We start from the raw sequence: 26,799 nt of genomic DNA on the forward strand, positions 1-26,799 counted from the left end.
TATGCGGTTTTCACCATCATGTTTTTGACAAAAATTGAGCTCCAGACACCGATATTAGTTTTTGTCTATCTCCTATAGAAAAGGGTGTTTCCATTTAAAAGCGTCGAATTTGACCCACCCTGTACATTTGGCAAAATTGTACTATTACAGAGATAGTAGGTTACGTTATGAGTTTGACGAAATGTCCAGATATTGTCCTTAATTTATGAAAAAAATCTAGGTAATTCGCCTTAACAGCGCTTTCAGATGGAGCGGACCGTCTGCGATTTCGAGCAAGTACCATGAGTTTATGTGAACAACTTCACATGGGTGCGTATGCTCCGTCCGACGGAGTTCGTCCGACGGCTATCTTGAAAAAAACCCGACGGACGGTCCGCTCCATCTGGAGGCGCTGTTAATATGACATCACATGATAAGGAATACGAAAAATATTTTTCATTAACACTATCCACTTGTTGATAGATACGTAAACTGCACTGATTGTTGTCGGTAATGATGCCAAGACGGACTTGCCCCCTGTGACTCACTTGCCCCACTCTCCCCTATTTATTTTAGTGATTCAAAAAACATGACAGACTTAACTAATACGGTAATATTTGGTATGTTTCGACAAAAAATATATTATACTTAACTTTATACCAATATGTGACGGACATTTGATATAAAATTGGCTACCATAAAAATTACATATTCGCTGGTAATAGTTTCCGAAAAAACTTTTTTTTATATTTTTATTTAAAAAATTATAGGGTTGAGGATATAATAAATAAAATTTTCTTTATTTATTTTTAATTTATCTATGAAAAATGAAATGTAAATAAAACCCTTAAAAAAAGCAAGACCACAAGAGTACTACATTGGTCTTGCACTGTCGGTCTTTGGTTGTCACGGTTGGTCTTGCAGATAAAACGATAGTCCTGGTCTTAGTCTTAGTCTTGCTTTTTTTACCAGACCAAGACCGCAAAACCAAGACCAGTCTCCCATATTAATAATTATAGTTTCCTTCAAAGTGATTCTAGCGATTCAAATAGAATTTTGAGGGTAAAAGTTACTATATGTGGTACATATTTTAGTGCTAAAAAAGGATCGAAATATTTACCAGGGACGTACATATGGGTTTTCACTTGACTATTTAAAAAAACATGTGCGCCACTGACTTTTTTTATTTTATTAACAAAATTGTATAGGTAGGCCGTTTAATGCCGATTAAAAGTTGTGTCTTAATATTTTGTCTTTCCATAGTAAAGTACCCTCGTAGTCGCGCTAATTTCGTTTTCTTTCTTAGTCTTTTTATTCACTAGTATTTACAAATATTCGTCTGTAGATCAGAATACTCATTCGAAAATAAAGATATTATACATTCTAAATCAGCACATAAAGCTACAAAAAAAATTCGATTGCACTATAAGGAATTTAGTGACCTTAAACCTGGCAACGTCGCAGCCGAAGCCTCCAGCGACATTCAGCCGCGTCTGCACGCGTTCCCCCGTAAAACGCAGACGTAGGAACGCAACCGCTAAGCCACTGGCGTCGGCAGGCGGGGGCAGAGGAAGGGGCACACGAAAGCCCAGCTTGCCTGCCGTCACTCAGTAGCCACCGCTCTCAAAGCGGACGATTATTTACGTTCTCCGTTTGAAAAACATCGAAAACAACATGGTTCGCACACGATTATGGGTGAATTGACGTTAAAATCCCGCTCAGATAGTGCTCAAACCGTTCCATTATCTGTTAAAGTGCTTCTGCAAGACTTGAGAACGTTATCACTGGAGTTTTAAGTGTTAAAAGAATTGTTTTCGTCTATTATTAGTGTTATTTTGATGGATTGAAGTTTACTTTGTGTCAAATCAGTGCTCATATCGTTGTTAGATCTGTTAGAGTGAATCTGCAAGCCTTCCTAGAGTCGACTTTGATATTTGATTAATTGAAGGACGTTCTTCATCCGTTAAAACTGTTAATTTCAGTACTCAAACTTTTATACTAACTGTTAAAGTAATTTCGCACAGTCTTTTTGATTATTCCAAGCTTGGTATTGATCTGTGACAACCCTAAAACAAATTTCAAGCCTTTGAAACACAACGACTGACTTTTAAATTTTTCAAACCTTGTTTTCATCCATTACAACCCTCGTTACATTCCTTAAGGCTCATCCAACAATACAAGCTTCATCATGTACAGGTTACTAGGCAGTTTAGCACACTATCTCAAGTACCAAGAGATTGTAACTGATTGTGCAGTGTTCAGGATGCACAATCTCTTCACCACAGCTCTTCTGATGGCTTGCAGTCTAATTATTACTGCAAATCAGTTCGTGGGTAATCCCATCCAGTGTATCGTGGATGGTCTGCCTACCCATATAGTCAACACTTACTGTTGGATCTCGAGTACGTTCACCATGCCCGATGCATTCAAAAGACAGGTAAGACATCTTAATTTAAGGTTATGGGATGATGTTTTGAGGGAGGGGGAGGGAGAGGGGGGAGATAATGATTGTAACGGGAGTTCTGTGGCTATGACCTGACGCTGTAGCATTTGAGCGCGATTTTTAAAAAGCAATTGCATAAGTACAATGATACAATGTTTAGATGATACAAATCCTCAAGAGATGGATCCTTTTATTATTGGGTTAATGTAAATACATAATTTTGACACATGTGACAACTGTCATGTGGCAAATAAAAAAAACACACACACGTTAACCTGGTGAATGAGTTAAGGAGCATTTTAAGAGTCAAATGACTTGAAAGAATATTCCGTGTTTACACATTGGATATCAAAAAACTTCTGCTAGTTGAATTAAAATGGCGACATTGCGTTTTGGCTGTACTTCTGTAGGTACTTCAAACTGTTAAAATTTTGGCTATGGAATTGACAGAAAGTTTACTGCATAAAAAATAAATGTAAAGAAGAAAATGGATTAACCGCAGAACTACTTCTATTGTGTATCTAATAATTATTACCAAAGCTAGAATTAGATTAGGTCCCAAAGATTATAAAAAAAATTAAGGGTGAGTGCAAACGAATTTAACTTTTTTGGTGGGAAAAGTTGCATTCAGAATTAAAAACAAGAAACATTAATACGTAACACAGTTATAAAATACAAAAATAAACTCAGAAAGGCCCAACAAATTCGCAAAAAAACAAGTTATTCAAATGTGTCAAGTGATCCGTCAAACAAAATTGTCAAAAAATGGTGTGGATTCCGTTTCTAATGCGGTGATACAAGATCGCTGTCATTTTATATGGGAAATGTCATTGATGTTCATTTCCAAGCCAACTGGACGTTGTTTTGTTCGATCATACGGTAGTATTTGAGACTCCTTAGCATTTATTACAACGTTTGTTGAAAACTTTTTGACGTACACTGTATATAGATACCTATATAAAATGCATTTGGTAGAAATAAAAAAGCAAAGATTGGAGAATTTGTGCCATATTTAGTATGTTAAGGCGGATTCTCACGACTGGCGTACTTGACAAGTACGCCAATATTTGCGTACTTGGCAAGTATCCCCACCAGTCCCCACTTTGTACTACATTGGCAAGTGTACTTGGCAAGTACGCCAATATTTGCGTATTTGCCAAGTACCCCTACAATCCTTGGCAAGCAAACAGTATAGTCGCATCGATGGATACTAGTCGTCCCGAAATTGTCGTTGCTAGGGATTCTTTTTTCTTTTTAAGTTCTTTTGCTGTACACTGCAATACGATTTCTATGTTCGTTATGTTTGGCCATCCATATGAAGGGCTCATTTTCGTATAAATCCATAAATTCCAAAACAACATCATTTGAAGACTACACGGAAAACCCAGTTTTGTCCGTTTTAAGTGGAACCGAGAAAAATGCAATTTAGTGTTTTTAAAGAAATATGTTATTTTCGGTTGAATAATTAGAAAAATATTTATATTACTACCAATTCTGAATTATTAATTTTGTGAATTATCGCCATCTGAAATATTGAAATCAAAATCTAAATAGATAATCTAAAAAAAATAGTCAAAATGCAAAACAAAACAGGGGAAACCCAGAGATGTTCAATTAATTAAAGGTTGTATAAAACCTAAATCTAAACTATTATTTTTTTTGTTGAAAATTTATATTTAAGTAGGTTTTTATTACAATACAAAAATTTATAACCATATTGATAACGAAACAAATATTCCATATACGTACATAAATTAATTACGTATGTGTATACCTGTAAGATTGTTACATAAGGATAATATTTTTCTATGGATCGTGTCAGATGATGTTTTTGAGAAATTTGTTGATTCATCTATGTTTTTCGGTCAGTCGAGATTATTGTTGTTTATTGTAGAAGTGTCTAGCCCTAGCAGTCAACTATTAAGCTTGACCAATCAGGTTGGTTAGCGTTATTATTTGGAGGGTGTTAATTCATTTGTGTTTGTCAAAAACTCTAACGTGATTGGTCGGGCTTAATAGTTGCCTGCTAGGGCTAGACACAAGTGTTTATTGTAAGCTTCGGCAAGTTTCGAGCGGAATAAATTTGTTTGTATTTTTGATTTTCGACGTTTATTTTCTGTAATATCCCTTGTTTTAATAATATAATACTGATTGCAAGATGCATGCTTGTCGCCCATGCGTAAGTACATCTCTGGTTTTTGTCATTTACGCGTGGACTACTCTGGTTTTTCTTTTGTACGGCAAAATAACCAAGCTGTAATATTTCTGTGACTAAGCGTATTATTGCTTTCTTTTTTCGTGACATTTGTCTATAAAGTTGTATCTTAATTTCTATGAAAATGTGACATATCTGGTTTTTCCCGTGTAGTCTTCATTTGTCCACTCCATTTATTGCTGTGAAACGATTTAGGTATGCCGCCAATATTGAAGTTATTAATGTAAATTTGATATTACATAATCTATTATTGTTTTAACGTTTTAAATTATCCACAATTAACTCGAAAAACACTACGATCCGGATATAAATCGGACATACGCTATAACAGTAACATTATTTGTCGTTTTTTTGCGCCTCGGCAAGTGTAAACAAGGCTGGCCCAGGCTGGCCAAGTATACTTGGCAAGTGTACGATTAATCGTTTGACTCGGGCTATATTTACCGACAGAGAGTGTTAACGCGACAGTATGACATAGCAACCCGTTTTTACGACATTTAATTCAGATATTCCAATAGCAAATGATTTGTCAATTTTTGCCATATTTAGTATGTTAGCTTTATGCAATTATTATACCAATGGCATTAGTAATAAAACTGAGTCACCACTGAATTAATGTTAACATCCAGTATGACATAGCAAGTATATTTTTAAATTTAATTCAGAATTAGATAATGAATTACTACAAATACACAGAATTGATTGTAGTTGATTTTTAGTCATAAGTAAACGTAGCTCCAAAACCAATGTTTCATTATTTTTAAAAACTTACAATACATATACATCATTATCATCATCATTTTCAGCTTATTCATCTATTTCCAATTATGGTGTAGCCTCTCTCACATATTTAGATGCTCTTTTTGTAATTGGGCCCATTGTTGTCTATTGTTTTCTATGCGGGCCCAAGTTATCCCTGCTAATTTCCTAATATCACGGTCCCATCTCATGTTTGGTCTTCTTTTAGGTCTCTTAATTCCTCGTGGATACAATGCTGTAAGTTTTGTGGTCCATCTCTTGTCTGTGGTGTCCAGGTGTCCTGCCCATTGCCACTTGAGGGATTTCATTCTATTGATGACATCAATTATCTGGATCTTTTGTCGTATCCACTCTATTCTTTTACGGTCTTAATTGGGTATTCCCAGCATATTTCTTTCCATTGATCGTTGTGCGACCTGTAATTATCTTATAATGTTCGTTTTAAGTATCCAGGTTTCGCATGCATGGTTCATGATGGTAATACACATTAGTCGAATGTTTTCTTCTTTAGATGAAGTGGCAAAAAAGTGAATATGATTGAGTTTCTTCCATAATGACTCCATGCTAACTTAATTCTTCTGTTGATTTCTGGTAGTAGAGATCCTGTGTTGGTAGTAGTTGTTCCAAATATATGTATTCTTCTATTATTTTCAGTGTTGTGTTATTTGTTAGAATGTCTTTTCTGTCTATTAGTTCGTTTTAGGTACATAACTTTAGTTTTTGTTAAATTAATTTTAAGACCTACTTTATTGCTTGTAGTTCTTTAGGATACATATACATACCTACAGTAAAATTCAATGTTTACATGTTTAATTAATGACATGATTTATAGCCAGCAGCAAGAGAATCTAAAATTAGAATCTTAACATAGTTTTTGTTTTCTTAGAAAATATTAATAAAACCGTTATCTATTTAGGACTATGTGCTTAATAATAGTGCATTATTTATTATGTATGCACATCTATTGTTACGACTTTGTTGGTAAAAAATTATGAAAATTTTTGTATATTGTTTAAATCTTTCTGTATAATTAACAGGATTTAAACTTTTTTGAGCCGCAGGTTCATATCGTCGGCTTTATGACGAAAAGGCGTATCTCGATTTTTGCTACTTTTCAGGAGAGCAATTTTAAGAAAATTTGCTTTATTTGGCCAATAACTGTAAAGTCTTTAATTTTTTAATAGTGTTTTTGTATTAACACTTAAACGGAAACCTTGAGGACACGTTCTGAAGATAAATTGAGCGTAAATTCTAATAAATAATTTATTTTTAGTTGTTTGATAGAGATAGGTCTTTTTGTTATAATAATAATAAATTTATTTCCGAACGAATAGCATACATACGCCCATGTAAAATAAATTTAAAAATGATGGTAAAGTGTTCCTAATAAGAAAAAAAAATACAATATTTACATTATGGATTACATACAAGAAAATACAGTACATACATACCCACAAGAAAATATCTAGAAATCACCAAAAAATCAGAAACAAATATTTTTAAATACTTTTATTCGCGTTAGATTAAATCAACTGAAAACAAAGACAATATTCATTCTAGAAGCAAAGACAAAATAAGTTAAAATACTCTTGTCTAGATTATTTTAATAATATTGTTTATTATACAAAAATGCGTATTTTAACTAATATATTTTTAATAATTATTTAGTTAATTGAGTTGAATGACAGGTTTATCACCAGTGCAAAGGGGTTGTAGATCTTGATATTTTCGTAATATTATAGGTTTTGGTCCTGAGTTTTGTTTAGAATGTGATGTTGAAAAAATTAGCTATAGTGGTTACTGTTATATAAATTTCGCGAATTACCAGTAACAGCTGGTTGGGTATAAATACTTCGCCTGTATTTTTACTGCATGGGCAATATAACGGATTTAATAAAATTGCCCGAAAACAATTCACCGAAGGAGAATTACCCGAAAACAATTGATCGGAAAGAACATTAACCAAATAGATATTTACTCGAACAGAAAAATCTTCGAATTACAATTAACAGAAATAAAAATTACCCAAAATGACGATTTTTTGTAAAAGATTGTTCTAATACGGGGCATTTAAACACCGGTCCATTTAATAAAAACCAAACTAAACAAAAACAAAACATGTTTCGTCATTCGTGCCCTGTTGATATAGTAAACGCCACGAATGTTTGGGAGTGATTCATCGGTCGCTACCATGATACAAAGAATACAAGGTATGATATTGCGCAGGTTGGTCACTACGTCACAGGTGATAAACGGCACCATTGGTCGGCAAGCTCCGCGCGCCAATTTCAAATTGTCATACAGTTGACACAATAAATGTGAAAATAATTTTTCAAATGTCAAGCTCGATGATTTGACATAACTTTTGGGGGTTATGTCTTAATTCTTCCCTATTTTAGGTCTTTTTTTATTAGTGGCAATTGAACAATATGGATATTTTTTGTATGGCGTATGACGTCACAGGTGGTATGCGCAAACTTAACGAAATTGGAACCACTATCGATCATACCTTGTTTTCTTTGTACCATGGGTCGCTACCATGGTACAAAGAAAACAAGGTATGATCGATAGCGGCTCCAATTTCGTTAAGTTTGCGCATACCACCTGTGACGTCATACGCCATACAAAAAAATATCCATATTGTACAGTTGTCACTAATAAAAAGAGACCTAAAATAGGGAAGAATTAGGATATAACCCCAAAAGTTATGTCAAATCATCGAGCTTGACATTTGAAAAATTATTTTCACATTTTGACACAATCAAATTTCACAGATGACACAATCTGTTTGACAATTTGAAATTGGCTCGCAGAGCTTGTCGACCAATGGTGCCGTTTATCACCTGTGACGTAGTGACCAACCTGCGCAATATCATACCTTGTATTCTTTGTATCATGGGTCGCTACCATGTGAACTAATCTGTTCAAGGTCAAATAAAACTTAATTCCAGTGCCGTGGTCTTTCAAGTCATATAATAATCAATATATAAGCTGTTGTAATTTGTTGTTTTAACTGTCAAAGTATTGTCAAAACATATATTTGGTTATAAATATAAAATGGAATGCCCCATTGGTCGCACTCCAAGCACACCAATGAACTGACGCACAAAAACGAATCAATCAAAGAAACGCGATATAGTATCGTCTTTGTCAATCACGCTAACATTTTAGAATAAGTAGGAGGAGCGCAGGCAGATGATTAGACCGGGCCTTTAAAAACCTACATCTGCGGTAAAAATTTACGTTTTTAATGTAAAAATAATAGCGCGCGTGTCGATTCGAACTTCATTAAGCGATGAATCACTCCCAAACATTCGTGGCGTTTACTCTACAAATGTTGATACAAATAACTGTGGAGTAACAGTTTCTGATTTCCCTGTTTACTAATAACAAATTCGACTTCCATTCTACGTGTTTATGTCGATGATGATAGGCACAATAAATAAAATTTTCCAAAAATTGGCAGGGATGACAATGACAACGGCCTGACAATGATAATAAGATGAAAATTATTGTATTTTTCGGGCAACTTTTTGGTTCGCTAAAAGGTTCTTAGGCAAATTATGATTTCGGGAAATTTTCCATTGGGGCAATCTTCGTTTCGTTGTTTTGCTTTTGGTCAATTTTCCTTCGGCCATTTATTCTCGGACAATTTTTTGGATACCCAATACAGCTATGTCCAGAGTCTAGCTCATTCTGAGCACGGTTTTTGGCAAAAAATAAGACTCAAAATCGCACTGTAAAAAAGAGCTGCTGCCATGATCGAAATTTTATTTTGCCCCAAGCAACTATCAGAAAATAATTAGGCGGAATGCGCGATTCTCTCTCGCATGTATTTTCATTACTTAAAACAAAAGGACCTATCTCAAATTCCATCTTTCCTGTAGCATAACAATTGGTATAACAATTGATATAACAAAGAGCCCTACGATATGAGAGTTCCTCAGATAATTTTTTGGCTATGTTTCTAAGGACTTGCACATAGATAAGGGAGGCATTACTTGATCCGACGATTACTTGATACATCTCAACATTTACAATAAAGTGTGCAAAATGCATTCGAAAGTATAAGATATAAGATCTGTCCAAAGAACTATAAATAAAATTGAACGAAAAATAAATTTGTACAATAGGGAGGGTGGTAATCCTTTCGAACATGTAGAGCATTAGTAAAGCATAAGTTTGTAGAGGTTGATTTATTCATAATAACTACGATTAATATGATGCATATTATTAGATCGTTCACTAACATTTCAAATTGACAATAAAAAAATAAAAACAATATCTTTAAATTGCTGACCTGGATATTATTTAGCTGAATTTCAATTTGCTCGATTTTCCTAATTCAATGTTAATTAGCGCTGATCAGTGTTGTTGCGATGAATATAATCAGATTAAATAATTTAAAAAACCAGAGTTGGATTTATTTAAATAATAATTAAATAGTTTTGTTGTTGCTAAGGTACCCAAAACAAAAAAAAGTATAAAGTGTGGCACAAAAAAAATGCAGGTCCTTATTTAAAAAAATTAAGTTGCCCTCTGTATCTCACAAATTATCAGCTGATTTGAAAATCTAAACATACTATCAGATAGCCTTAATAAAGTGGTTATGAGAATTGAGAATATGCAATTAGTTTTTTGATTTTCTAAAAAGTAACGCCAGGAAAAAATAAAATTGATTTTCAAAAAAATCGGGTTTTTCTAAAAAATTCAACAACCCTTGAAATTTTTGAAACTTTTTTGATGGCATCTTGGTGAACATCCCAAGGCGCAACTTTGCCCCGATTTAACCATCCTCGTATCTATCACGGTTTCCGAGATAACAATGCTCGAACCTCGAATTTGTAACACCCTGTATAGTCTATTAAGTCCCGTCTATACATAACGTTTTGCTAAAAAAAATCAGTTTGGCTGCTTTCAAACTTTAGACAGTTTGATTTTGTACTACTGTTGATTTTCTATTAAATTACAGAAAAAAATGCGTTTAAGATATTTTATAAGAACGATTTTTTTTCACATGGAAAAAATGGTTGTTTTTATACTCTTGCATCCATAATCCATTATACAACATATCATACCACATACGTTTTTTGATTCTCTATCACTTTAATTATTATGCATACCAGTAACCACGTATGTGAATATTTATTTAAATTAATATGGTGTACTTCAACTATAAATTTGCATTCGTAAACATGCACCAAAAACAGCTTATAAATATGTAACGCGAACGCTTCTTTTAGTGGAAACTGTTACAATCCCAGACATTTTTCTTATAGATATAGTCCAAACCAAAATGCTTGAAATAGGTTCAAAATAAAATTTATTTTGATAAAAATTCGATTCAAAAGTTATAAATTTTGTTCCGAATTTATCTCGGAATTTATGTAAACAAAATAAACTCTATAAAATTGTCTACTTATACAGGGTGTTTCAAAGATCTCCAAGACATGTGTCATTTTCATATCAACATAGAGTCCGATTCTGCTTTGTTTCGTAGCTACAGGGTGTTAAAGTCTTAATAATCTAAGTACTGTTAGCGTTTCGAATGAAATTTTGAGGGTAAAAGTTACTATAAATACGACATATTTTAAATCTACAAAAGTGTCGACATATTCGACAGGGACGTGCATATGGGTTATCATTGGGATACTTTTCTAAAAAAAAAGCATGTACGCCACTGATTTTTATTCTCTTATTAGCGAAATAGCGTAAGCAGTTTAATGCCGATTAAAAGTTGTCTCTTGATATTTTGTCGATTTCAGCCTCCTTGATGAGATAAACGCAATTTTATTAATTTGCCTTGATCCAAGTCTAATAGCAAACTTTAAAAAATTTTAATATCATTAACTAGCGAAAGTTTTAAATAAGTACTCATTGATTCCTCATCAAAAAATACACATAATTTTACTTTCGTGAAATAGAAAAGGAAAATAATAAAACAAGTGACAGTTCTTCCTCTTCTTGCAAAATGTCATAAGTGTCAAAAGTAAAATGTCATCAGCTTTAGACATTTCTAAATGTCAGACCAATGCCGTCTCTAATAGAACAGCCTCGGAGCGATATTTATGACATCACGCTAGTTAGATACTACGGATTAATAAATATGTTGTAAATTACATGGAAAACATAATTATTCCTCCTATTTTTGATTTGTACTTTAAAAATGATATAGTTTACATGACTTTAAAAAACTTTTTTTTTACTATTATTAGATATTGAATGTTTTTTATTAAATTAGATCGATTTTCAAACCCCAAAATTTAAAATATATTTTACATTTTACCCATTATCTTATGTACCTATTCATTATTTGTATATTGTAAAACATTTGCTGCATTTGTATGGTTCATGGTTTATTTGCCAAAGTATTTATTACTATAAATAGGTATATATATTGTATTTATTAACTGTATATTTCATGTAAACTATATCATTTTCAAAATACAAACCAAAAATACGAGGAATAATTATGTTTTCCATGTATTCTACAACATATTTATTATTCCGTAGTATCTAACTAGCCTGACGTCATAAATCTCTCTCCGAGGCTATTCTATTAGAGACGGCATTGCGTCAGCATGACCGCAAGTTGCTAACCTAATAAAATTAACACTAGAAAAGCCCGCGGGGACTGCCAAATTCAAAGTTATTCGTTTCACAGACTATATACATATATTAAAACATTAAATTTTAAGCACAAATAATAATGTACTTTAAATATAGGTATAGGTATTTAAATGTTTGTACAATAATTTACCTCGACAATTTAATTTGCCCATGCACTCTGTATAAAAATAAATTACTAGTGCACATGCTAAAGCACTTACAGACATATACTATACGATATAGTGTGCGTTCAACCATATCCGATTGAACTATAGCAAACTTTCAACCTTGTAAAAAAATAGTTTGTTTTGTGTTCATTTATATTCAGTTCAATTCTGTGAGAACACGCAATTCGAGAACAATTTTATTAACATAATTAAATAATCATTTGTTCCACCATACTATTATTTCATTCACAAACTTTTTTATAGTTTTATATGGCTAGTTATATTTTTATATTTCTATTTGTCTCTTTCATCCACGTGATCTAGATCTAGCTATATAAAAATTAATTTGTTCAAATTAAAAACTGACTTAAATGGTTGTAATAAATTTCTTCAATATCTAATTAATCTATTAGTAGCCTTTTCTTTGTGTATGTTGTCAATGGAGTAAAATAAAGACAAAAGAGACATTGTGAATTTTATTCATTAAATTCATTAAAGTTGTACATTGTTTTATCATAATGATCGCTGCATGACCTTTGTATTTTTAAAGATATAAATCAGAATTAATAAACATATAAAATATGAAATATCTATAACTAAGAACAATATGATTACATCATTTATTTGTAGAATTTTGTTGATGATTCGAAGGAATTAAATGCAGTTATTATCACGTAACGTTAACTTTTCCCAGTATGGCAGATGGCAGATGATCCGTCAAAGCGATTGGAGTTTTTTCTTTAATAAAAGTAAATTCGTATGACTAAACAGAAAGCCATATATAATTATTAAATTTAATTAAAGAAAAAGTTAACTTTTAATTATTTGTAATCTATGTTTGGATTATTCTTTTAATGGTCACTACATTTCTATTGAAATTGATGAGTCTTTATGTAATAATTCATGTGTGAATACATCTTTAAGCTTCATTCAGAACCTCGCAATTAGTAGAATAAATTAGTGGTTTCAATTATACTTTATATTTTTCAGTTTACGATCATTCACGATATTTAAAAAACACAATTAAAATTAATAGAATATCTTCTTAGCAACAGCTTGCGTTAGTAAGTGGTATCCATAGAGAAAACCTAATATTTAGCTTATAAAACAATCAAGTTTTGATTTATAACATATATATATATAAAATGACATTTCTCGCATATTTTGAAGTATAATTAGTGGAAAAGTTAAAAGTTTGATAACTTTTTCTACAAATTGAAAATATCTACCACTAATTTTGACGTTCTGAATGCTTACATTGAAATTAAAGGAACAAACTTCTACGTTAATTGAAACCACTAATTTATTCCACTAATTCTGAAGTTCTCAATAAAGCTTAATTAAAAATGTCTACCACTAATTTTGACGTTCTGAATGCTTACATTGAAATTAAAGGAACAAACTTCAACGCCAATTGAAACCACGAATTTATTCCACTAATTCTGAGATTTTCAATAAAGCTTAGTTAAAAATGTCTACCACTAATTTTGACGTTCTGAATGCTTACATTGAAATTAAAGGAACAAACATCTAGGCTAAATGAAACCACTAATTTATTCCACTAATTCTGAGGTTCTCAATAAAGCTTAATTAAAAATGTCGACCACTAATTTTGACGTTCTGAATGCTTACATTGAAATTAAAGGAACAGACATCTAGGCTAAATGAAACCACTAATTTATTCCACTAATTCTGAGGTTCTCAATAAAGCTTAATTAAAAATGTCTACCACTAATTTTGACGTTCTGAATGCTTATATTGAAATTAAAGGAACAAACTTCAACGCTAATTGAAACCACGAATTTATTCCACTAATTCTGAGATTCTCAATAAAGCTTAATTAAAAATGTCTACCACTAATTTTGACGTTCTGAATGCTTACATTGAAATTAAAGGAACAAACATCTAGGCTAAATGAAACCACTAATTTATTCCACTAATTCTGAGGTTCTCAATAAAGCTTAATTAAAAATGTCGACCACTAATTTTGACGTTCTGAATGCTTACATTGAAATTAAAGGAACAAACTTCTACGCTAATTGAAACCTGCTTGTTGAAACCTGATTGATTGTGCTTTTTACTTGCATGTCAATAGTATGTCAATAGGATATTTTGTATAACATCGTGTATAACAAACTTTTTTTATCTCATCTCTATGTTTGATTTATCAACAATTTGTTGAGAGATTTAAAATATCGAAGGAATATAGTATTTTTTGTTGGTGTTTCAAGACTAGAGGCCCAGTTATGCTAGGCTTGGACAAAGCTTGGATTAGTTTACAATTAAAATCTTACCACAGTTTATTAAAATACAATAATAGTTTATTAAAATATTCGGTAATTTTATTGTATTAAATGTAATACGTGCATCGGCTCTAAAAGTGCATCATAATAATAAAAAAAATACAATAAAAAAGCGCCTCATAAAGATGTAAATCATGTCAAAAGGAAATAAGGAAGTTATATCACTTACCAGGTGCCAGACATAAAAATAGTGACAAAATATTGACATTATCAGTAAAACATGTACAAAACTCCGGTATCTCATTTATAAACACGTTTATAAATGCTTTCTTCAGGAAATAATGTTTACATAGTTAATATCAGTTAATATTCTGTGAAATAACAGAGATAAATACAGCACTTGGTCTTTGTTAGTCGATATAAGCGTCGTAATCACTACCCATTAGAACTAATAAAAAACTGTTAATTTAATGTACTAATCTTTTTTTAATTGTAATTAGTACCATCAGTAGAATGTCTCTCTATCTACAGGGTGATTGCCAACAATGAATCAATCAGTATATGGATATGGCCCTGAAATCCCACATAATTCGGCCTTTATCTTTGAAAATGTGTATACCGGGTGTTTTTCAAAAGTGGCCCCTATATATTTATTTTTTATTTTTTCAGATAAAAAACGAGATTGATTGTCCTTACGAATACAGCAAGCCACTAATTATTTTAATACAGCCGTGGCACTCTATAGATTGAAATTTAAAATGCTATTAAAAATGTCAAAGTTGAGATAATATGATATGTAGAATTTATATTTCTTAATAGACATATATTTCTTAAAAGAATATGTATTTCATTTTTCTATTGTGAATATAATTTTCAATCAAATAAAGTAAAAAAAAAATCGAGCGGGGAGGCACGTATAACCGCCCATACTAAAATATGTTAATAAAAAGTTGGTAGGCAGTTCTTTTAGTTTCAATTATCTCAAAAACTGCGACTTTGACTGATTTTGATGTTATTTCAAATTTTGTTGCAAATATTATTCTTCTTCTTCTAGTGCAGATCCATTAATGGATGTTTGCGATAACATTTTCCATTGCTTCTCTGTTCCGGGCGGTGTGTATTAACGACTGAACATCGAGTAGCCCTGTCCACTGTCTAATATTCCTCAGCCAAGACATTTTCTTCCGATACCCCTCTGGCCTTCGATCTTGCCTTCTATCAACAAATGCAAGAATTGATACTTTTTCTTTTTAATCAATTCAAATAATTCACGCTCTTTGTCAACGCGTCTGAGAACTTCCTCATTTGTCAATCTAGCCGTCCAAGGTATCTTCAGGATTCTGCGATATAGCCACATCTCAGAAGCCTCCAATTTGTTGATGGTAGCTGCTTTCAATGTCCAACCTTCCATACCATAAAGGAGCACCGACCACACATAACACTTTACGAATCTTAATCTATGGCTAAGGTCAAAATCAGAATAGACAAGTACTTTTCGAAACCTCAAGAATGCCTGCCGAGCTTGTTCGATGCGACATTTAATTTCTTTGTCTGATGTCCAATCTTCGGAGAGCCAGATGCCCACAGTACTTAAATTTATCTACTCTTTCTATGGGCCTTGAGTTAAATGTTAGGATGGAGTTTATAAATTTGGTTTTCTTGATGTTGATGTTTAAACCCATTGCTTTGCTCTGTTCTCCTACCTTGTTGACCAGTTGTTGTAGGTCGTGTATATTGTCTGCAATTAAGACCGTATAGTCGGCATAGCGGATATTATTAATCCACACTCCATTAACTTTGACCCCCATTTCCACGTCCTACAGAGCCTCTTGGAAAATAGCTTCTGAGTATAAATTAAATAGGAGTGGAGACAGCACGCAACCCTGTCGCATCCCCCTTCTAACTTGTATGGGATTGGACATGGTATTGGATAATTTTATTTGTGCTGTTTGGTTCCAGTATAACTTCTCAATGCATTGGATGTCTATATGATCTATATCAAGTCTTTTCAGGAGCTGCATTAATTTGTGGTGCTCTACGCGATCGAATGCCTTTTCGTAGTCTATGAAAAACAGGCACACATACTTTCTCTAATCGTAGCAGTTCTGGACAAGCACCTGTGTTGCAACTATCGCTTCCCTGGTGCCTTTAACCCCTGTCTGAACCCCATTTGCGAATCGCTTATGTCCCTTTCACATTTTTTGTAAATTCTCTGGTGTATTATTTTCAGAAATATTTTTAGGGTATGGCTCATCAGGCTGATAAGTCTGTGATCTTCACACTTTCTGGCGTTGGTCTTCTTAGGCAGGGGTATAAAAGTAGAACGCAACCACTGTTTGGGGTAGTGACCTGTCATATATAATATTGAATACTTCATGTAATGCTGTAATGCCTCTTTCATCTAGCTGCTTAAGTATTTCTGCAGGAATTTCATCTGGCCCAGTCGCTTTGTTATTTTTCGAATTAAGTATGGCTTTTTCAATCTCATCTTTAGTGATCGATGGGCCGGTTAGTGAGTTATTGATATCAGGTGAGGGTCTTTCATCGTCATTCATCGTCAAAATAAATAAATATTATTCCTAATCTTAAATTGAAAACCACGTTTCGCTAGGTACTGTAATTTTGGCGTTACGATTTTTTAAAATTTTTAACACCCTTCCATAACCCCCTTCCATAACCCATAAACCCCTTACCAATCCCCCACCCCCACCAAATACTAATGGCCAGATTCTCGGGTGCCACAGTATTTTTGTGCCAAATTTTGTTAAAATCGGTTTAGCGGTTTTTGAGTTATCGTGTTACAGACAGATGGACAGACAGACAAACACCATGAAATTATTTTGTATTTAGGTCATTTATGACCCAAATAACTAATTTTAAATGAAATTAAAAAGCTGTCGCAATCAAAAGTTGTAGTCATTTTCGGTGAAACAGGAAGTCGACCGAAACTAATTGAATACGTCAATCCATCCTGATATATGTCATATACGAAGTCTCGTTTGTTCTATCTGAATAAATATAAGAGTTATAGAGGTGAGCCACTTTTGAAAAACACCCGGTATAGGTATTGGCATTCTTTATTCATTGTCTTTTAAGTACCTTTAAGTGCCAAACATTTGAATAATTAAACGCAAAAATAAATCAATAAAAATCGCTAAGGAAATTTGCAATCTCAGTGGCGTGAAATTTGTTTATTTAAACAACAATATTCCGAATGCTTTCTCATTATCTGAAGGTAATAAAATGTTTTATTGTGGCTTCTTTATTGCGGCTAAAATGTTTTATTGTGGCTAAATGTACAGTCATTATAGGTATGTGGAGCTTAAATAAATAGATAAAACAATTCAAAATGCGACATTAAAAATAGTTATTGCATATTTATTTATAATTACCTACTCCTGGATGATACGAACACGTCGGTGTGCATTGTTATTAAGGCAGTATTCTGTTTTGTTTATCTTGATTACGGTTTTCTGTTCCGTTTCTACGATTTGCCTGAAATTTTTTAGTACGAGAGCTAGCAACGTCGGAAAAACAAGTATTTTAAGATGTCTGGCTCTTTGATATATATTTTACTATGCTCTCTAGAACAGCATGCGGCCCATCTGGCTGCCAGTAAACGTTGCGTTCCCTACTGCGCATTGAAAGAAGATCCTATATTTTTATTAGTCCTTTAAATTCTAGTATTGAATATAAACCGACCGAGTCTCCATAGCTCAGGGCGTAGAGGTTTCGCCTATCAAGCGAGGAGTCAGAGTTCGAATCCGAGTCAGGGCAAAAACTTTTTTATTTTATTTTCGTTTATATTCTGGTAGTAAAGTATTAAATATATGTTTTTTTTGAATCACCAGAATTATTTAATACTTTACTATCAGAATATAAACGAAAATAAAATAAAAAAAGTCTTTGCCCTGACCCGGATTCGAACTCTGAATCCTCGGTTCCTATTCGGAAACTCTACGCACTGCGCTATGGAGACATGTTCGATTTATATTCAATACTAGAATTTATAGGTCTAAATTAAAAAAAAATAGGATCTGCTTTCGATGCGCAGTAGTGAACGCAACGGGTATCGGCAGCCAGACGGTTCCAGAGAGCATAGTAAGAGATATATCAAAGAGCCAGACGTCTTAAAACACTTTCTCGAAAACGTTGCGACTATTCTCTCTTAGACTATTTATTATTAAAGATTATTACGGGAAACCTGAAACAGATCTGTCATTATTGTCACCAGCGCAAAAGGCTGATTTTTCTGGTTCCATTGCCAATTATATAGCAATACATATAGATCATACCAAATAAAGTTTTAGCCACGGAAGTTTGACCGGCACAGCGTTGCCCACTTTTACATATTTTCTTTTAATAAAAATGAGGAATTAAATGGAAGAGCAGAGTTCAAGTTCTAAATTTCGCTCCTTATTTAGAAATAATTGTTATTTTTTATTTTGTAATAGTTCTATTTTTATTTGGGAATAAAGACATTTACATATTTATTATTAATTATAAATATATAAACAGTTATTATTTACATCAACAAAACTCAGCTCCTTAACAGCACTTAAGGGGTATAAATGGCCATTACTATTACCACAGATTAGGTATACTATATGTATACAGATAAAAATGTTATCCCTAATTCGTGGTACGAAAATTGTTTTTTATGACGATGTGCAAACGAGTAAAATTTCCTGTGCGCAAAAATAAACTCGCGTAAAATAACAATAAACAGCGTAATAGAGAGATATCGCTAAACCGAATAGCGTGCATGGACGTTAATAAGGGTATTATTTCCTTTACGTGAGGTGGTATTAACTCTCTTCATTTATAGTTATCGGATCGGAAAGAATTCTGTTCTCGTCGCGTCCGCTATTTAAACTTAACCTAACTTTGAATTTAAAACTTTGAAATTGTTTTGTTTACTGGGTATTTTAAAACTAAAGGGCTAATGTGCTTATTTCCAGTGCTTCATTGTTCAACGTCTGACAGTGGGTTTAGGGCAACAAGCAACAAATTCTCTTAGAAGGGCTAAGCGTCATCTGCTGTAAACCTAAGCCTCTTTATAGGTTCTTTAATAATGGAAGAGGTGGAATCCAAAATTTGGGCCATATTTATTTAATTAAAACTTATCCCAGCTACTTAAATATCAAATTACCTAATAAAACTAAAGTATAATTCAAAACAATTCAAACATAACCTAAGATAAAAGATCTTGCCGCTAGCCGGCCGGCCCCGGTTGTCAAATGTACCCGCACATGCCCATTTAAGCAATTTTTGAACGTTATTTAGAAATAGCGCTTGATGTAATTGATCCGCAAATTACGTCAAGCGGTAACGTTATTAGCGGGTGTTGCGTTAAAAATTGACTCGCGCATATCGTAACCATGATAAGGTACGCGTAAATACTGCATGACGCTATTCGGTTTTCCGATATCTCTCTAATAACTGTGCCGGTCAGGCGCTGTGCACAATTTTAGAGGCCATAAGTGGGCGTGCTATGTGCGCAAACTAGTATCCTAACTAGTGCCCGATTCCGAAAATTGGAACCACGAAAAACTATAAAGAAAAAACATAGTTTATAATCTGTATGACCTGTGCAATTACTACTGTTTTCCCGTTCAAAATATTCTATATAAGGTTGCGATGAATTTTTTGCAACGGCTATTAAGCTATCTTGTGTACTTCGCACTAAAAAAGGTTCTAAAAAAACAATGTTCGACTGCAAGGTCTGCTAGTAAACAATTTTAAGCTTAAAGTATCATAACACTATTATTATATAAACTAAAGTGTCAAAACGAATGACAATGTCAGAAAATAAATAAATAAATGTGGCAACTTGACATTTTTTCCAGCAGATCTACTACCTGAATCCCCAGCGGGAAATTTCAATTTCAGTTAGTCAGCCCGGCGCCGAATACGGTTGGCAACAATGAATTTAAAAATCGCGCCCTTGAGTAAGTAACTAAAAGTTTAATTGGGGGGGGGGTATCGCTTATACGTCCAATTTAGTTTACGTAATTATCAGTCGAATACTCTAGATTAGGGAAAAGCAGAATCTCCACTGGAGAAACAGACAGGATCTAATTCTAAAACCACAAAAACTGCTAATGCTAATGCTTAGCAGGAATAAAGTGCAGATTTCAAACAGGTCTCTTGACAGGACATTATCTGGCTGTCAAGTGCAACCTGAACAAGCTCAACATGTATCAGGGAACTCTTTGCTGCAGACTCTGCGATAAAGATTTTGAAATAACGGAGCACATAATATGTCTCTGCGAGGATCTGTATTGTAAACATTTTCTATTTGAAAAAGCAAGGCTAGAACCAGAGAAACTATGCTCACATCCTATCAAGGACCTGCAGAAGTTGGTGCAGGATACAGGGATAGAAGAGTGGATGCAGACATAGGAAGGGTACAAACTAGTGATAACTCGAGCGAAAATTCACTCGAGTACTCGATTATTGAAATAACCGACATCGCTCAATTATGAACGAGCGATGCAAGTGACAAGCGACAAACGCAAGCGATCCTAGAATGAAATAAATTGAAATCCGATTTTAATGTGATATACTCGATAAATAGCCGAGCGAATTTTCTACATACATTAATTTCTCAAGCGAATCGCTCGTCGCTTGGTACTTGCCATTCATCACCGAAAGAATATGTGCTCTGCGCACGCAACTTACTTGCTTGGCGTTACGAGTACAACAAGCAACAAGCGGCGGGCGAAAAACCGTATTTTTAAAAACGAGCTATGTTTCGCTCGATTCAATAATCGAGTATTCGATTATTGAAATTAATCGGTTTTTCCCATCACTAGTGTAAACACAATAGGCCTTACAGGTCGCAGTGTTTCCGGCAGAGAACGGCCACTTAATATTCAGAAAAAAATCATTAGTTGAATTTTGCTTCTATGAACAAACATTTTTCTCATATTTCCAATTATCTACAGTAGGCATACTAAATAATTTCAATATCCTCATTTAACTGAAGTCTTCGTCCGACTCCGAAGGACATAACCAATCAAGTCAAGTGGATAATTGAGAGATGTACGTTCCAAAATCAGTCTACAGCATGTTCGAGGTTGCCGACAATGTGTGTTTATTATTTGATATTATCCAAATAACACGAAATAGTATCGGTGTCTATGTAATTGTGAAGATGTCAGAGCTGTCAAAATGTAAATAAACCAAAAATATATCTCCTTAATGCCGTGTCCGATGTGTTTTATAACGTTTGTTAATAAACATTTGGATTAATTGTAATAAGTCGGCATTAAGGGTGTTGCATTTAAAAAATAGGAATATAGCATTTTAAATATTCCCATTTTGGTGACGCCATAAAAAATATACCCAGTATAGGATAATGTAAATTTTTCTTCGCGGATTTAGTCTGTTATCCTTGGTGTTTAGGTAAATATAGCTATAAGTATTAATAAAGTTAAAGGTAGTACCTTAAATAAAAATAATGTACTATATGCAGAATTATATATATATATATATATATATACAAATTAGTTTATAACGTTCTTCGCCGTCTTCTGATTTCCAGTCTCCATTGGTCTCTGTCTGTCCAGAGGTTTTCGTCTATTCCTCTTGTTCTGATGTCCCCGTCTATTCCTTCCTTCTCTCCAACTCCGTCTAGGCCTCCCTCTCTTTCGTGTACCTTGTGGTGTCCAATTGAGTATTTTTTTCGGGATTCTGCTCTCTTCCATTCTTTGTACGTGCCCGTACCACCTGAGTTGGTTAATTTTGATGTCTTCTGATATTCTGTGTTTAACGCCCATGATGTTCTGAATTCTTTCATTTCTAACTCTATCCAGTTTCGATTTTCCGGCCGCGCGCCTCCAAAAGTCCAAATCTGTAGCTTCGAGTAACTTAAGGTTTCTTTCTTTCAAAGGCCACACTTCACTACCATAACTAATGATACTTTTAACTAGGCTGTTATAGATTTTGTGTTTGTTTTCTTTTGATACGGCCTTATCCCATAAAATACTATTCAGTTGTCTAATTGCTTGTCTTCCCTGGTTGTTTCCGTACTTAATTTCTTCATCAAGGCTACTATCGTTGGTAATGTGCATGCCAAGATATTTATATTTTTGGCAGTGTTTTATTTCTTGCTGTTGCTGTTCTAGGATTATGTTCTGTTGTTCGCCGCCGATACACATATATTCCGTCTTCTTAAGGTTTATCTCCTTAAAGTTTGCGGGTCATATATTCCAGATCCTCGTAGTCTTGAGCCAGTATTATTTGATCATCAGCGAAACAAAGAGTGTAAAGTATCGAGTCGTTTAGTGGTATCCCCATCTGTTCACACTTCCTTTTCCACGTTTTCAGAGCTTGTTCCAAATAAATTTTAAACAGTGTCGGCGATAGACAGCAGCCCTGTTTAAGACCTTTGTTTATGCTGAATCCCTTTGATACTGTTTGTCCTTTCTTTACTCGGCTAGTGTTGTTCTTATAAAGTTCTTGGACAGCCTTAATTAATGTTATGCTGATATTCGTTTTCTCAAGGGCTTCCCACAATTTAGACTGGGGTACACTATCATATGCTTTCTTGAGGTCTACGTAGAGGAAATGTATTTCTTGATTTCTTGCCATCTTTTTCTCAATTATCTGTGTCAGTGTAAATAAACGGTCGACCGTGGATCTACCAGCTCTAAATCCCGCTTGTTCTTCAGCCTCCATATCCCGGTATTCTTCCTCAATTCTCTTTTTGACCAATTTTCCATAGACCCTTGAAACAGAGCTCAGCACGGAAATTCCTCGATAGTTATCGCAATCGTCTTTACTTCCTTTCTTGTGTATTGTTGTTATATATGATGTCTTCCATTCTTTCGGTATATTTTCACCATTAAGGCACTTTTGGAAAAGACTAGCGAGCTGCTTATATAATTTATCCGTGCCGTACTTGAGTAATTCTGGAGGAATTTCACCTGGACCAGGCGATTTTCTATTTTTCGGGGTTTGGCAAATTTGTTTTACTTCTTTGGTATTGATCCTCAGTGGAGAAGCTGCGGTTCTTATTTGAATGTCGGATTGTGGCTGCGATGTTTGTTGGTATTCGGCCCTTTCTTCGGTTAACAGTTTAGCAAAGTATTCGTCCCATTTTGGCAATGTAATTGGTGAGATGATATCTTCAGTCTTCTCTTTTCGAAGGGACCTTAATATTCTCCAGCTTTCGATACTTCTACTACCTCCTATTTTAGGAAACCTCCTAAAGAATTTTATGCCGAATCTAATTATCTACAGAAAAATGGGGGGTGCAATTACAATTTAAAAAAAACTTGAAATTTTATCATAATTTTTTTGTGATACCCTGTATACAACAAAATATTTTTAGGATATGCACCATTATAAAAGGCATGCAACATAGAGTATAAAGCTTTTTTCATATCTTCGACAACAAGGACGATATTGGACTTCCTCGCACTAATGGGCCACCTTGTATAAATTCATAATTTATATTTCGACGTAGTCCAGCTTTTGTCCGGATTACAGAGATCACTTGTTCGGAATTTTTAAAAACTGGTATGAAAACCCTAATCCGGAGACATACTGTATATCACATTATTTTGTGTCATTGGCTATGAATTGGTTCCGCATATTCTTTTTAATAACTCCACTGGTTTGTTAACTTTTCGACTATTGCTGGTACAAATGAGTATCACTTTTTATCCAGATAGAGCTGTGAAGGTTAAATTTAAATGTGTCCCACATTTGTTTTATGAACTTGTTTCCACTAAATCGTTAAGTTTACCAGATGTTTTAATGTGAAACATTCAGATTTGATGTTTGACGTCATTAAATGGTTAAAGTTGAAACATATTTTCAGTAGATAATTATTAAATCATTTACACAATTAATTGTCAACAAAAAACTTATAATTTACATTACTAAGAAGAAGAGGGAGGTTCTTATGGCTTAAAAACATTTAGGTGATTATTGACAGTGTCAGTGACTTAAGACCTTTTCTTTTACCCGTGCATTTATAGTAATTGACCTTAATTTAAACATCACCCTATGCGCGTCCAGCATGCCTTTCTTCTTTAGTTGATTTGATTAGCGATCTGCCTAATCAAATGAAGCTTTCTAAAAGGTTAATAGGTCTTACAAGTCATTGCTCCGTAGTAAAATGCATGAAGATTTAACACCTTAAGTCTACAGAGTGTTAAATCATTCAGTTCAAATTGTAATACCTCAAGTAATATAAAATTACACTAAATACAGTAAAAAATGTAGATTTGTAATTTAAGTAGAATAATATATGCACCTAAAATTTTAGCCAACACTGTATAATGTTTTTTTTTCAGGTTGGGACAGAGGTAGCCCATCCAGGATTAGGAAATGATTTTAGTGATACAGATGCTCAAAAATTTTACACTTATTACCAATGGGTCTGCTTCGTATTATTTTTCCAGGTAATTAATAAGGCATTTAAATAATTATTTTTGTCGTAACATTTCATTTGTTTTGCACAAAATACAGGGTCCCACAACTGTGTATCAGGCATAGCTCTTAATGCTCTTATATTAGAGAAGTTATGGACTTCGTTTAAGTGAAAACTTGTTTTGTTAAGTAAAAATTGAAGTAAAAAATGCGGCAATATACATATATTTTTTTTATTTATGAATTTATTTCTCTGGGACTATTAAAACAAGGTTAATAATAACCTAGGTTTATGTACAGTGATAGTAGATACCCAAAATACATAGGATGTTCCATTGTCTCAAAAATCCAGCCTCACATGGGTAAGGCAGTTTTTTGTTGTGTCACCCTGTAAACATATTTTCCTGAAATATATCCTAGTACACAGTTTAAGTCTATACTTAAACGAAATCTCTAAGTTTTAGTGACCAATATATACCCGAGGACCCTGTATAATAGTATCACTAAATTAGTAAATTATTTGTTAAAATATATACATATTTTGATTATTTTCTTTAAAAATATTTTTTTCGTACAATTTTTTTTCTATATTTCTAAACCTTATAATACATAGATACACTAAAATTATGTTTACTGAGTGTCTCAATGACTGTGTTCGACGAAACATCTCAATAACGTAAGAATGTTGAATTTTTAAGGGTAGCAGATATTAAAATTTTAAAAAATCGTATTATCTTAAAAAAATCGCATTTTAAATTTCAATCTATAGTGCCATGGCTGTGTTAAAAACACTAATTTTTAATCAAGGAGTCTTGAAAATATAGATCCCGACCGGTTAAATGATGACCAAATTGTATTTTTAATCATATCTCATTTTTTTCAAATGAAACAAGAGCGGCTTATTAGCATATTTCGAAAAAGCATTATTTTACAAATAATTTGGTACCACACACTTTCGAGTCAAAAATTGTCCCACCGCACCAATCAAATTGTCGCACCCGGTAATATTGGGATTAGGAAGTAGAATTAAATTATTATTACGAAAGAATTTTAAGTATGGTTCCTACCCTCAAAAATTCAAACTTCTAATAGTATGAGAGCCAGCACCGTCGGAAAAACAAGTATTTTAAGACGTCTGGCTCTTTGATATATCTTTTACTATGCTCTCTAGAACAGCATGCGGCCCGTCTGGCTGCCGGTAAACGTTGCGTTCCCTACTGCGCATTGAAAGAAGATCCTATATTTTTATTAGTCCTTTAAATTCTAGAATTGAATATAAATGGAACATGTCTCCATAGCACAGTGCGTAGAGTTTCCGACCACGAACCGATGATTCAGAGTTCGAATCCGGACCAGGATAAAGACTTTTTTACTTTATTTTTGTTTATATTCTGATAGTAAAGTATTAAATATTTGTTTTTTTTGAATCACCAGATTTATTTAATACTTTACTATCAGAATATAAACGAAAATAAAATAAAAAAGTCTTTGCCCTGACCCGGATTCGAACTCATCGGTTCGTAGTCGGAAACGCACTCGGCTATGGAGACATGTTCGATTTGTATTCAATACTAGAATTTATAGGACTAAATTATTAAAAAAATATAGGATCTTCTTCCGATGCGCAGTAGTGAACGCAACGGGTGAATGCAACGCAGCCAGACGGGCCGCATGCTGTTCCAGAGAGCATAGTAAAAGATATATCAAGGAGCCAGACCTCTTAAAATACTTTCTCAAAAACGTTGCTAGCTCTTAGACTATAAGTTTCTATACCATTTGAACAAGAGTATTGAAAGACTTGTAGTAATAGTAATATGTTATATTTATTTCTACCTCTAGGCCGTGGCTTGTTATACACCAAAAGTCATATGGGACAGTTTTGAAAATGGATTGATGAGGATGTTGGTCAGGGGTCTCAACGTTGGTATTTGTCACGAAGATGAAAAAAACTCCAAGAAAGAAGTCATTTTGGAGTACCTCATGAAGCACGTCAAGGTA

General features: G+C 33.5%; 1 protein-coding gene across 1 annotated transcript; it reads left to right on the forward strand.

Moving 5' to 3' along the window:
• Positions 1–1,522: 1,522 nt before the first annotated feature.
• Positions 1,523–26,799, forward strand: LOC115879775 (innexin inx1-like; the record flags this gene model as incomplete). Its single annotated transcript, XM_030896765.1, has 3 exons — positions 1,523–2,416; positions 24,726–24,833; positions 26,641–26,799. Coding segments are annotated over exons 1-3 (516 nt in total), but the record flags the coding sequence as incomplete, so codon positions are not given.

This window comes from Sitophilus oryzae, unplaced genomic scaffold (assembly GCF_002938485.1).
Source record: "Sitophilus oryzae breed Bouriz unplaced genomic scaffold, Soryzae_2.0 scaffold_1067_pilon_pilon, whole genome shotgun sequence".
Taxonomy (NCBI): domain Eukaryota; kingdom Metazoa; phylum Arthropoda; class Insecta; order Coleoptera; family Curculionidae; genus Sitophilus; species Sitophilus oryzae.